This window comes from Ascaphus truei, chromosome 4 (assembly GCF_040206685.1).
Source record: "Ascaphus truei isolate aAscTru1 chromosome 4, aAscTru1.hap1, whole genome shotgun sequence".
In the NCBI taxonomy this organism is placed as follows: Eukaryota; Metazoa; Chordata; class Amphibia; order Anura; family Ascaphidae; genus Ascaphus; species Ascaphus truei.
In genome coordinates, this window is record NC_134486.1 from 14,832,015 (window position 1) to 14,845,314 (window position 13,300).

The 13,300-nt window shown below is 42.0% G+C and overlaps 1 protein-coding gene across 1 annotated transcript in view; it reads left to right on the plus strand.

Annotated features, from left to right (window-relative positions):
• The window catches only part of LOC142492232 (vomeronasal type-2 receptor 26-like), an 81,509-nt gene extending 68,853 nt beyond the window's left edge, over positions 1–12,656 (plus strand). Inside the window, exon 7 of the mRNA XM_075594900.1 lies at positions 11,645–12,656. Coding sequence (XP_075451015.1) covers positions 11,645–12,543 — 899 coding nt within the window. The 3' untranslated portion in view covers positions 12,544–12,656. The remainder of the gene's footprint in view (positions 1–11,644) is intronic.
• Positions 12,657–13,300: the final 644 nt, after the last annotated feature.

Consider the following 13,300-nt stretch of genomic DNA (forward strand, 5'->3'; position numbering starts at 1 on the left):
AGCACATTAACACCACAATTCAAGAAATACAAACACTAGCCAACAAATGAAATAAATAAAAGCAGTAACCAAAAAACAATTAATTAATTTTATCCAGTAGCCAGCAAATCAATTAATTAATAAAACCACTATGCAACACATCAATTGAAAGCAGGAGCCAACACAAAAAATATTTAATTAAAAACACTAAACTATCGGAAACATTAATAAAACCAAGCAATGAAAATGACAAACAATTTTCAGTATTCCAAACAATAAACTGAAATAAAAAAAATAACACTCAATAGAAAGCAAGAATTTGCCCAAAAATACATTGGCTATCACTGTATTAATGTTTACCCTAAACGGACACAGATTAATACATTAAAAGAAAGAAATTCAATAAAAAACCTGAAAAAGACAATTACTGTACATACATTCAAAATTTGTCTTACAGTACCTTTAGAATTCTTCACCCTCAGAATTCCGGCGTATCAGGAAGCTCTCAATCAAAGACATCGTCCGCCGCCATCCTCGGTGAAAATCAGCATCATGTTAAAAAAAAATCTTCTTTTTTCCATCTTCTTTAATTGTTTTCTGCCATCTTGAATCTTCTATCCTTGTAATCCATTCCCCATGTTAAATTCAAAACGGATGTTGACTTATCGGCATATAAAGCTAAAATGAGATGAAACAGGCCTTACATAAGGCCTGTGACGTCACATTTTAGGGTCAGATGGTAGAGGTCCAATCCGATTGGACGTTGTATCATGTTACAGGCTTTTTTAATTTATTTTTATTTTTTTATGGATGTGACATACAGTAATCCCTTAAAATGATGTCACATCATTTGTTAAAAAATGGAACATATCCATGGTACAGGAACCAATGGTATTGTCTTCGATCCCATTGTGGGTAGTACCATGTGATATCAGCCATTTGGTTTTAAGGATGTGAAGTACCTCCCTTGGAGATGACATCATACTCTTATTTGTTTTTAAAGCCTATCACATGATACAGCATCCAATCAGAATGAACCTGTACCATCTGACCCTAAAATGTGATGTCACAAGCCTTATTCAGTATAAGGCCTGTTCAGTCTCATTTTAGCTTAAGGGCGCGTTCCTTCATTTTCTATATCTACTCCCATTGCGGTTATATATTATTGCACTTGTTTTATTTGGGACTTGTTCGGGACTTTCCTAATCACTCGAGAAACTATCGTGTGGGAGAGACGCACCAAAGACGCGACCGGCTGAGAGACGCTGCCAGATGACGTCAGACGCAAGCGTGGACTAACCTGGAAGCGACTAGGAGATTACCCCTTCTGAACTACCGGTTGGAGTATCTCCAGCACACGGGAAGGCTCCCTAAAGCAGAGCTGCATACACCGCTCTTGGATACCAACAGCTAGAGGGAGGACGTCCAACATACATCCGTCCGTGTCCTGCTGTCCCTGCCGAGCGGTAACATGTCCCTAACATGTCATGCTGTTAACCTTTTTTATTGATGTACGTGCAACACTCACCCCCACCCTATAAATAGTTTTTTAAATATACTACACTATGGTTTTTTTGCGCTGTCTTTTCTCTGTTTCCATGTAGCCTGGTGTTTGAGCCATCCTAATTGACCAGCAGCACAAAACCTCACCCTAATCAGGTTGTAATTTATACCTTATTTCTAAGTCACTATCACCCATCACTGATCACTTACTGTATGAGCGCAGGTCTTTTTGTTTCACAGTAACACACAATGCATTTTTGAAGTGAAACTTCTTTAGTGGCACCTATTCTGATGGGGTAAAACGGGAGAGATGGGGGACAAATGTGAAACGGAAGTGACGTCACGGCTCCCCCCTCCCCCCCCCCCCGCATCTACTGTGACATGCGGCGGCGGCGGCGGCGATAGCCGCAGGCGCCGCTCCTAACAGCCGCTTCTCCCCCACACACACCCGCTGTGACATGCTGCCCACACACCTGCTGTGACATGCGGCGGCGGCGGCGATAGCCGCCGGCGCCGCTCCTAACGGCCACTGCCATGAGTATAGCAAGATGGCTGCCGCAGAGCTTCCGGTGCTGCGGGTGTAATAAGATGGCGGAAGCCCCGCAAGTACTCCGGCTGAGATAGGAGGAGCCGCTGCTCAGCCTCTCTCCTCCCTCTTCCCTACCTCCGCTTCCCTGTGTCCCGCTGACTAAAGGGCGCCGCTCTCCTCACACGGCCGGCTGCTGTGCCGCTCCTAACGGCCGCCGGTCCCAGCTGCCATTCCCCCCAAACGTGCACTGCCATGCCGCGCATGCGCTGTTCCCCGCGCCCGCTGACATGCCACGCATGCGGTAGTCATGGTGACGCCACGGCTCTCATAGGGACACTGCAGCCCACACTGCTCCAGGCCCTGATCTCCTGCGGCCTCTCCTCCCGGTGCATGCCCGTGTCCCTGCAGGCCTCCCCTGGCCGCTGCTTGTGGGATGAGCCGCTGCGGGTCAGTCTCAGGCCTGAGCTCCGGGCAGGAGGTGACTGGTGAGGGCGGGGAGACTTTCACCTCCCTGGGCTGGTACCGGGGCGGGGAGCTGGAGCTGAGCCTCTCCCCATCCCTGCAGGGCGGCAGCTTCTGTGGGGTAGAGCCCGAGGGGCTCCTGTGGTCCCTGCAGCCGTGGACTCCCTTCAGGAGGCTGCTCCGGAGGGATGTGCAGACTAGTCGTCCGGCCGCCTGCTGGTCACGGCCGCCTAGGAGAGGAGCTTCATGCGGAAGGTACACACACTGTCACACACACGAGCACTCAGACACACACTGTCACACACACGAGCACTCAGACACACACTGTCACACACGAGCACTCAGACACACACTGTCACACACACGAGCACTCAGACACACACTGTCACACACACGAGCACTCAGACACACACTGTCACACACACGAGCGCGCACACTCTCAGCGTCACGCGCGCGCACACTCTCAGCGTCACGCGCGCGCACACTCTCAGCGTCACGCGCGCGCACACTCTCTGCGTCACGCGCGCGCACACTCTCTGCGTCACGCGCGCGCACACTCTCTGCGTCACGCGCGCGCACACTCTCTGCGTCACGCGCGCGCACACTCTCTGCGTCACGCGCGCGCACACTCTCTGCGTCACGCGCGCGCACACTCTCTGCGTCACGCGCGCGCACTCTCTGCGTCACGCGCGCGCACACTCTCTGCGTCACGCGCGCGCACACTCTCTGCGTCACGCGCGCGCACACTCTCTGCGTCACGCGCGCGCACACTCTCTGCGTCACGCGCGCGCACACTCTCAGCGTCACGCGCGCGCACACTCTCTGCGTCACGCGCGCGCACTCTCTGCGTCACGCGCGCGCACACTCTCTGCGTCACGCGCGCGCACACTCTCAGCGTCACGCGCGCGCACACTCTCAGCGTCACGCGCGCGCACACTCTCAGCGTCACGCGCGCACACTCTCAGCGTCACGCGCGCACACTCTCAGCTCTCAGCGTGTCACGCGCACACTCTCAGCGTGTCACGCGCAAACTCTCAGCGTGTCACGCGCACACTCTCAGCGTGTCACGCGCACACTCTCAGCGTGTCACGTGCACACTCTCAGCGTGTCACGCGCACACTCTCAGCGTGTCACGCGCACACTCTCAGCGTGTCACGCGCACACTCTCAGCGTGTCACGCGCACACTCTCAGCGTGTCACGCACACTCTCAGTCACGCACACTCTCAGTCACGCACACTCTCAGTCACGCACACTCTCAGTCACGCACACTCTCAGTCACGCACACTCTCAGTCACGCACACTCTCAGTCAGTCACACGCACATATGAGGAATTCACACTTAGTGCAAATAGCTAATACAGGGGATGTGTGCTGAGCACGCGCATTCTAAGTCAAATTTATTTGCGTTTTGTCAATGAAATTGTATTTTGATTTTTAATTAAAACATCACCAACACAAATACAATTTCTGTGACAAAAGTCAAAGAAGTTTCACTTACTATGCGCGTGCACAGCACACACACCTTTTTTTCTGTCTTGGCTGCTTAACAGCTTTGTCATTGTCACGGACTTCTCCACAGCAACTGGTCAATTTAAATGTCCAAAAAGTGAGTTGAGTAGATCCTAAACGAGCAAGTCCATCTCAGTAGTCAGCTCTATTGAGCAGTTTAAATGACTACATTGTCGATTAGATTAAAAAAAAAAAAGAAAGACATGTAGATGTAGCCAACGTGCTACAAATCCGTGGCACGCTGGAGCGGGACATACACAACCCACCATCGAGAGAAGCGGGCTTCATTTTCATTCAGCCACACTCCATAGGGGAGGCCTATTGTGCTATTTCAGCCGCTGGAGCACGCCATGGGTTTTTAGCTACACCTGTAAGCCATCAAGTTCAACGTTGGTCAAATACCAATTGGTCGAGCTTTGCCTATATTTATAGTTACTTATAATATGCTGCTGGAAGTTGCTTACAAAATGCTGTTTGTCGAAGAACTTTAAAATACAGCTATAATTGTATACAGGTAGTTAAGGACCAGGAACACCGAATGGCGAAGACCTTTTTTTATAAAGATGTGTGCAGTCCTGTTTTTTTTTGGGCAAATATTTGTTTTGAATTGATTGTTATTTTTTCTTTTTCTGTTTATTGTATGACCCGTTTTACAAGAGATATATAGGTATTGCACTGTGTATTTTTGTCACATTGGAAGTAGCTTTGGGCATTTTTGTTTTTTTGCTGTATACATTTAGCCACGCTCACTAGCACTCCTTTTGACACTTATATGCATATATATATATATATATATATGATGTGGTAATGGTTGGGGTTTCTCAGAGCTTGTTGGGAATCTGTGTATTTTGTTAACTGTGTGCAGCTGGTCTCAGTTGCTTATGGGAGGGTAGTGCCCCCCCCCCCAAGGTTTAGGCTTTCCCTACCCCACTTTCCAAGTTGGCAGGTCAGTTTCATTTTGCCAGGTTACGACAGATCCAGTGTAGATCATTCTTCCTGTAATTATACAGGTAAAAATAATTTTAACTCAGGTGAGTGTTAGGACCTGCTTTGTCATGCCTTGTATATGGCAGCAGGCTTAATATGCTATGGCCAAAGGGTTAAACTATATGACCCTTTTTACAAGAGATATATAGGTATTGCACTGTGTATTTTTGTCACATTGGAAGTAGCTTTGGGCATTTTTGTTTTTTTGCTGCATACATTTAGCCATGCCCACTATCACTCCTTTTGACACTTATATGCATATATATATATATATATATATATATATATATATATATATATATATATATATATATATATATATATATATAATGTGGCAATGGTTGTGGTTTCTCATAACTTGTTGGGAATATGTGTACTCTGTGTATTTTTTTATTTTGACTTAATTGTTATGTATTTGTAGGTGTTGGTTTTATTACATTTTAGGATTGATTAGGGGTTACATTTCTTTAATTGTTCTGTTGGCTAGGTGTTTATTTAATGGTATTATTGTTGAATTTTGGGATTACATTAATTTCATAATTTTTTTTGGTGTTAGATTAATTGTATTGATGTGTTGGCTAAGCTTTTTAGTTATTTTCTTCTTCTGGTATTTAGGTGCTTGTGTATTTATTTTATTTTTGAGCCTTTTTGGTGAGGTTGTTTTTTTTCTTGTTGCCCATTGACTGCCATAGTGGCTTATCATTCCCATATTTTATGGGCATGAAGTACCACTGTGCCAATCAATGGGTAGAGGATGGGATAGTGGCCCCAGGTGGGTGGTTAGGCCTCCTGGGTGGGTATCGGGGGGAGGGTTTACCCCTTAATTACTATAGCGTCTATTAACCTCTAAGGTGATTAAGAAGTTAGGGCAATTAGATTGTATTTTTTATTGTTCTGTTCCTGCAAACGGAGGACATGCACATGGAGGATGATGATGAGGATGTCTCATCCTGATCATCAGGATGTCACAGTTAAATGCAAGTTTTATGTACTCTATTTATGCTGGCTGGCTAATGTTTTATTTAGAATGGGCAAATTAGCTATTATCCATATCTGGATAAGAATAATTTTGCCAATTACTGTACTGTATGTGTTGGGGGGAGGAAGGGGGGTTGTTGAGGTTAGAGGAAGAGGGTACTAGGGTTGTTGTATTTATTTATGTTTATTGGGGGTAGAGTGAGTGGGTAGTTGCCCCAAGGTGTGTGTTTAGGCCTACTAGGTGGGTAGCGGGACTGGTTACCCCTTCATTACCATAGCGGTTCCAACCGCAATGGTAGTGAAAGGGTTAACACCTCCCGCAACCTTCCAGGCAGGCTTAAAAACCCATCCTGAGCTACTACCCCCTTCATCCACCCACTCTGCTCTCAATAAAATGACTATTCAAGTTTAACCCCTTCATTGCTTTAGCGAATACCCACTAAGGTAATTAAGCTATTTTTATAAAAATGTTAATACTAGTGCATGAGATCGGGGTCTCTGGAGCAGAACATAATTGATTTGAGATCCGGGACCCCATGCTTCCCGAGATGCAGGCACCATTATTGGGTATCCAATGGTGGTTGTGGGGAGCGCAGAGGTCACCATATGTAAAGAATAGAGATATACAGTATATAGTGCAGTAGTTCTTAACTCAAATTTGACTCTTAAGTAGCAGAATGAAAACTCACATTCTCCCAGTGAAATGACAGCAGTATGAAATTATCCTCTCAGGTACAGTAGTCTGTGTGGTGTCCCTCGGTTAGAGATAAAAATCACACTTAGTGCAACACTGTGAGTTCTTAAAACATAATATATTAGCAGATAGATATCGCACTTACATTTGTGCAATAAGGATAAGGCACATAAAAATTAAAGGTGGCTTTGTCCCTCTGCTCCTTCTTGCCGCTCGCACACTGTCACGTCACTTCCGTTTCACGTCTACGATCGTCAACGTCACTTCCAGATGCGGGTGAACTTAGAATCGGGAGCCGTGGTGACGGGAGTTGCTGGGCAGATTCTGGATAGTATGCAGGGGCTTGCGTAGCCTACTGATGTGTCACACTTCGCGTTTCGCTTTACAAAAGCTTCATCAGGAGTATAATCTACGGCGCCTCTCTGGTCTAAATAAATATGCTATCTTCATTGTGATTGGATAAAGTGGGAATTGCTAGAATGCTATTGGTCAATTTATTGCATTGTGATTGGGTGATAGGGGCTAATACATAATAATACTACTCTATCTTTTTTTATATAATACAAACAAGTACAACTTTATTGACATTTATACAATCTCATAAAAACTAAAATACGTTAGTAACCTATACAGAATGGATGAATTAAAACAATTAAATATTTAATATTTTTAATATTATAAGGGATAGGGGACTTCCTAACTAGTTGCTATTTATACTCCAAATAAGTGATCATCAATAAATACAACGGGGATATAAATAGGAAAGGAAGAGCAAGAAACAAGAATTAACATTACTCATAAATTATAAAATACATTAATTTTAAATACAAAATAGACATTAACAACAAGGGATACATATTAAAGAACTATAGACACATAAAAGGGTACATTTAATTTATACCTATAAAATAAATTAATTTAAAAATATTAAAAGGTTAAAACTTGAATAAAAGTTTTTAATTATTTTTAAATGAATGCACCAATCTCAATATCTACATTTAACTCCTTTGGATTCAGCGTTTTGAGGCAGTGAATCCAAAAGGTTTCTCTTTTTAACAATTCAATCGCTCTATTTCCTCCTCTCCAATTTTGAGGAATATGTTCTATCCCTTTTAGAATTAGATCTTTGGGATTGGATTGGTGAAATAAGTTAAAATGCTTAGGGACACTATGTGTGTCCATTTTTCTTCATATATATTCCCTATATGTTCTAAGTCTCTAATTTTTAAAGTTCTAATGGCCTTGCCTCTTATTGTAGCCCGCAAGGACTTTCGAGCATATAAATCATAAAATCAGTATTACAGTTTAAAAATTGTTTAATTTTAAACTCCTCATTGGTGACGTATATCATACGTATGAAGAGCAATCAGAGATACTAATGGATAAATTTAAAGAAAAGAAATATAATAAATCCATTATGATAGATGCAAAAGATAGAACGGATAAGCTTGACAGACAGCTTCTAATTATACTGTAAGGAAAAATAGTAAAATAGATTTCACAACCACGTTTATGACAAAATATAATAAGGATGCCAATAAAATAAAACAGGCTATAAACAAACATTGGCACATTTTACAAAACGATCCAGTACTTGTAAGTATATTACCACCACGGCCAAATATAATTTTTACAAAGGCAAAACAATTTAAAACAAAAAATTAGCACCAAGTATCCTCAAACCAATAAGGGAGGATACACAAGATAAAAATTGGTTGAAACTTCCAAAAGGATTTTTTTCATGTGGTAACTCTACGGCCTGTAATTTTTGTTCAAAAGGGAACAAAGATATTTTTAAATCACACGTCACCAATGAGGAGTTTAAAATTAAACAATTTTTAAACTGTAATACTGATTTTATGATTTATATGCTCAAATGTCCATGCGGGCTACAATACATAGGCAAGACCATTAGAACTTTAAAAATTAGAGCCTTAGAACATATAGGGAACATATGAAGAAAAATGGACACACATAGTGTCCCTAAACATTTTAACTTATCTCACCAATCCAATCCCAAAGATCTAATTCTAAAAGGGATAGAACATATTCCTCAAAATTGGAGAGGAGGAAATCGAGCGATTGAATTGTTAAAAAGAGAAACCTTTTGGATTCACTGCCTCAAAACGCTGAATCCAAAGGGGTTAAACGTAGATATTGAGATTGGTGCATTCATTTAAAAATAATTAAAAACTTTTATTCAAGTGTAACGGGTTTTCCCCCACCCAATCTCACATTGGCCAGTGTGGTCTAACCAGTCCCCATTACATGTTCGTGTCTGGTGGTGCACCTGTAGGCAACAGGGCTCCTGAGTCTCCCGCTTGATGGTATTAGGGGATGTCATCCAGACAGGCAGCTGAGGTAGTGTGTGCGAGTTCTACCTATATCCAGTGCAGCTCCTCCACCTCATCAGGATCTGTGCTTCCGCAGGGAGATGGTCCTGGTGAGGAACTCCTTCTTGGTGGTGCCATCCACTGCTGAGTAACTTCACACTCACACAGTGGAGGTATATTCGAACAGGGCATCTTTATTGGCATGGTGATGTGGGCCAGCTGCCCCTCACAGATAACAGCTCAGCCACTCATCTCTTTGTAGCACACCCTTAGGAAGGTCCCTTCTCTAATAGAGCTGCTTTCCACATATCCTCTCAGAGAGATTCCCCAGCTTCTCTGTCTGCTGTAAGCTCCTCTCTCTACCTCTGCATCTCTCTCTTGAGCTGCTCTGTCTCTGTCAGCTCCTCTAACTCTGCTGCTTATGCTCACTGACTCACAGCTAGCATGAGACACTGCAACACTGTTGCAGACCTTCACGTGCCTCTCACTGAACAGAGGCAGCACAACAACAGGAAACTGAACTTCTAACTTTAGGCAGTGCTGTGTCTTATATCACCCCCCGGAGAACAAACATGCTCTGTATCACTAAGTGGGAACACACTGCATGTTGTCACTTCCTTTGGGGACATATGACACCTCACCAGGGTGTGAGGGCAAACCTCATTGATTGTTGCTGGCAGCCCTGCATACTTACCAGATTTACTGCCAGCATGAGAAAGAGATATGTACACCAATCTTAGACATGGCTACACAAGTTTTAACCTTTAATATTTTTAAATTAATTTATTTTATAGGTATAAATTAAATTTACCCTTCAATGTGTCTATAGTTCTTTAATATGTATCCCTTGTTGTTAATGTCTATTTTGTATTTAAAATTAATGTATTTTATAATTTATGAGTAATGTTAATTCTTGTTTCTTGCTCTTCCTTTCCTATTTATATCCCCGTTGTATTTATTGATGATCACTTATTTGGAGTATAAATAGAAACTTGTTAGGAAGTCCCCTATCTCTTATAATATTAAAATATTAAATATTTAATTGTTTTAATTCATCCATTCTGTATAGGTTACTAACTTATTTTAGTTTTTATGAGATTGTATAAATGTCAATAAAGTTGTACTTGTTTGTATTATATAAAAAAAGATAGAGTAGTATTATTATGTATTAGCCCCTATCACCTAATCACAATGCAATAAATTGACCAATAGCATTCTAGCAATTCCCACTTTATCCAATCACAATGAAGTATAGCATATTTATTTAGACCAGAGAGGCGCCGTAGATTATACTCCTGATGAAGCTTTTGTAAAGCGAAACGCGAAGTGTGACACATCAGTAGGCTACGCAAGCCCCTGCACACTATCCAGCATCTGCCCAGCATCTCCCGTCTCCACGGCTCCCGATTTTAAGTTAACCCGCATCCGGAAGTGACGTCGACGATCGCGGATGAGAGACGGATGTGACGTGACGGTGTGCGAGCGGCAAGAAAGAGCAGAGGGTCAAAGCCACCTTTAATTTGTATGTGCCTTATCCTTATTGCACAAATGTAAGTGCGATATTTATCTGCTAATATATTATATTTTAAGAACTCACAATGTTGCACTAAGTGTGATTTTTATCTCTTACCGAGGGACACCACACAAATTTCATTCTGCTACTTAAGAGTCAAATTTGAGTTAAGAACTACTGCACTATATATATCTCCATTCTTTACATATGGTGACATCTGCGCTCCCCACAACCCCATTGGATACTTGCAAAAAAGAGAACTGGACCATCTCTTCAGAGGGTTGTAGCTGCATTTTATCACTACTATTTATTATTAAACACATTGTACACATTTTTATTTTTAATCACTATTTAGTTTATATCACTTTATTTATTTAATTATTATCACTTTTAAGAGGAGCGCCTTAATCACAATTTTTTTGTAATAATCACCGTTATTGGGTGCCGGTATCCCCATACAATGTTTAAATGTCCTGCTTCACGTGACTAGGACATTTAAATGTATAGGAGATACCGGCAACCCATTACAGGGAAGCAAGTGGTCCCTGGACCTGAAATCAATGCGGTTCTGCTCCTTGAGACCCCCTGCTCACATACTGTACATTAGAATTAACATTTTTATAAAAACCCTGCGATCGCATGTGAGATATGTACAGGGAGAGGCGGCTCTCTCTATGCAGCTGTCCCAGATCGCATTAGGGAGAATTTTGAGTGAGGCTTGCGATCTTATCGCTGCTGACCGCACGGTTTGGGCATTTTCCTGCCTCATGGTTTGAGAGTGGTCACTGAGCTTTCTGAATACCATGATAACTAAACTGACAAACCATTCAGCGAAAACATTCCAAACCTAGCGATGTACAGTAGCAGCAAACTTATCAAGGCTAGTAGAATAGGCCCCTATATGTATCAACCTCATCAGTTGGTTCCTTGGCAGGCTCTTTTTTGTTCATTGGGGATGAAAGCTTGAGGCTAATAACATGTTGTGTATTTTTTGCTTATTGAGTATAGATATCTGTTCTCAGACCCTTGTCGATTTGTATGTTTAATGATACCACGTTATTAATGCTGAGGTATGGATGCTAATGCAAAGCAAACTGTTTGAAATGTTTCCATAAAATGTAATGTTATAAATATTTGTAATTATTTTCTCTTGTCAGATATGGAAAACTGTTTGAAGTGCCCTGAGGATCACTGGCCTAATATAAGGAGAGATACTTGTATCCCAAGAATGATAGATTTCCTTTCCTATGAGGAACCACTAGGTGGCGGTATTGCAGCCCTTGCTGTTTCCTTTTCTGCTGTCACTGTTGCAGTGCTGGTGATCTTTATCAAGCACAAGGACACTCCAGTTGTACGAGCCAACAACCAGAACCTCAGCTACATCCTTCTTATCTCTCTTGTGCTGTGTTTTCTCTGTTCTCTGCTTTTCATCGGTCGTCCTCTGAAGGTGACCTGCCTGCTACGACAAGTGACTTTTGGGATTATTTTTACTGTTGCTGTGTCTTGTGTTCTGTCAAAAACCATCACAGTTGTCATCGCCTTTAATGCTATGAAACCCGACAGCAAATTGAGGAGGTGGGTGGGGACCAGAGTATCCAGCTATCTAGTCCTCCTCTGCTCACTGGGTGAGGTTGTGATTTGCATTGTGTGGCTAATGCACTCTCCTCCATTTCAAGACTATGACACCCAATCAGAATTTGGCAAGATGATATTACAGTGTAATGAAGGCTCGGTCACTATATTCTATTTCGCCCTCAGTTATATGGGACTTCTGGCTTTCTCAAGCTTTATTGTTGCATTCCTAGCAAGGAACTTACCAGACACTTTCAATGAAGCTCAGTATATCACCTTCAGCATGCTGGTGTTCTGCAGTGTTTGGGTCTCCTTTATCCCAGCATATCTGAGCACCAAAGGCAAATACATGGTGGCCGTGGAGGTATTTGCCATCCTGTCCTCCAGTGCAGGACTTCTGTGCTGTATCTTCATTCCCAAGTGCTATATTATCCTAATGAGACCTGAGCTGAACACTAAAGCCCATTTAACCACAAAAAAATAACAAATTATGGTTGGTGTCTTCTTATAAACATCTAATATTCTCCAAAGAAAGTTATGACTTAAAGGAACCAAAATATACTTAATACTAAAGTAAAACAATTTTGATCTATTTCCTTTTAGGGTTAGTATAATGTGCTTTAATTTTGCATTAGAGGGAACTTAATTAAGAATTTTAAACTCTGTACATAATGTTAGAATTGTCCAAATTAGCACGCTGTTATTAACACGTTTAGTGCCAGGGGTGTTTGCCACCAGCGTGGTGACAAAACTATTCAGCATTCGTTGTTAAGCTTTTCATTGGTATCTCTCACCTTGGGTTGATTTCATATCATGTGACCAAGATAAGATATGCTGTCATAAATATGGGCGTGAGGGGCTGTCTATTTAATTTGAATAATATTGTTTCTGGATAGTATTGCCTTATATCCCCTAATTATACGGATACTAGATATGTATAGATTTACTATTCTATCCAACACCGAAAACAAATTAGCAATTCGTGTCACCTGAAACATTTAGGTCTGAATGCAAAAAGATAATTTGATTGTTTTTATATAATTGATACAAATTATGATTGTGATGCTACTTTGACTAAGAAAGCCATTATATAGTAGTAACATAACATATTAGCAAGTCTACTGATGTTTGAAATGAATTACATACAAAAATAGGATGAATTAGCACTCACCCTGTATAACACAATTCAGCTAGATGTGCTATGATGCTGCATCCACACCGCAACATGCATATAACTGTAC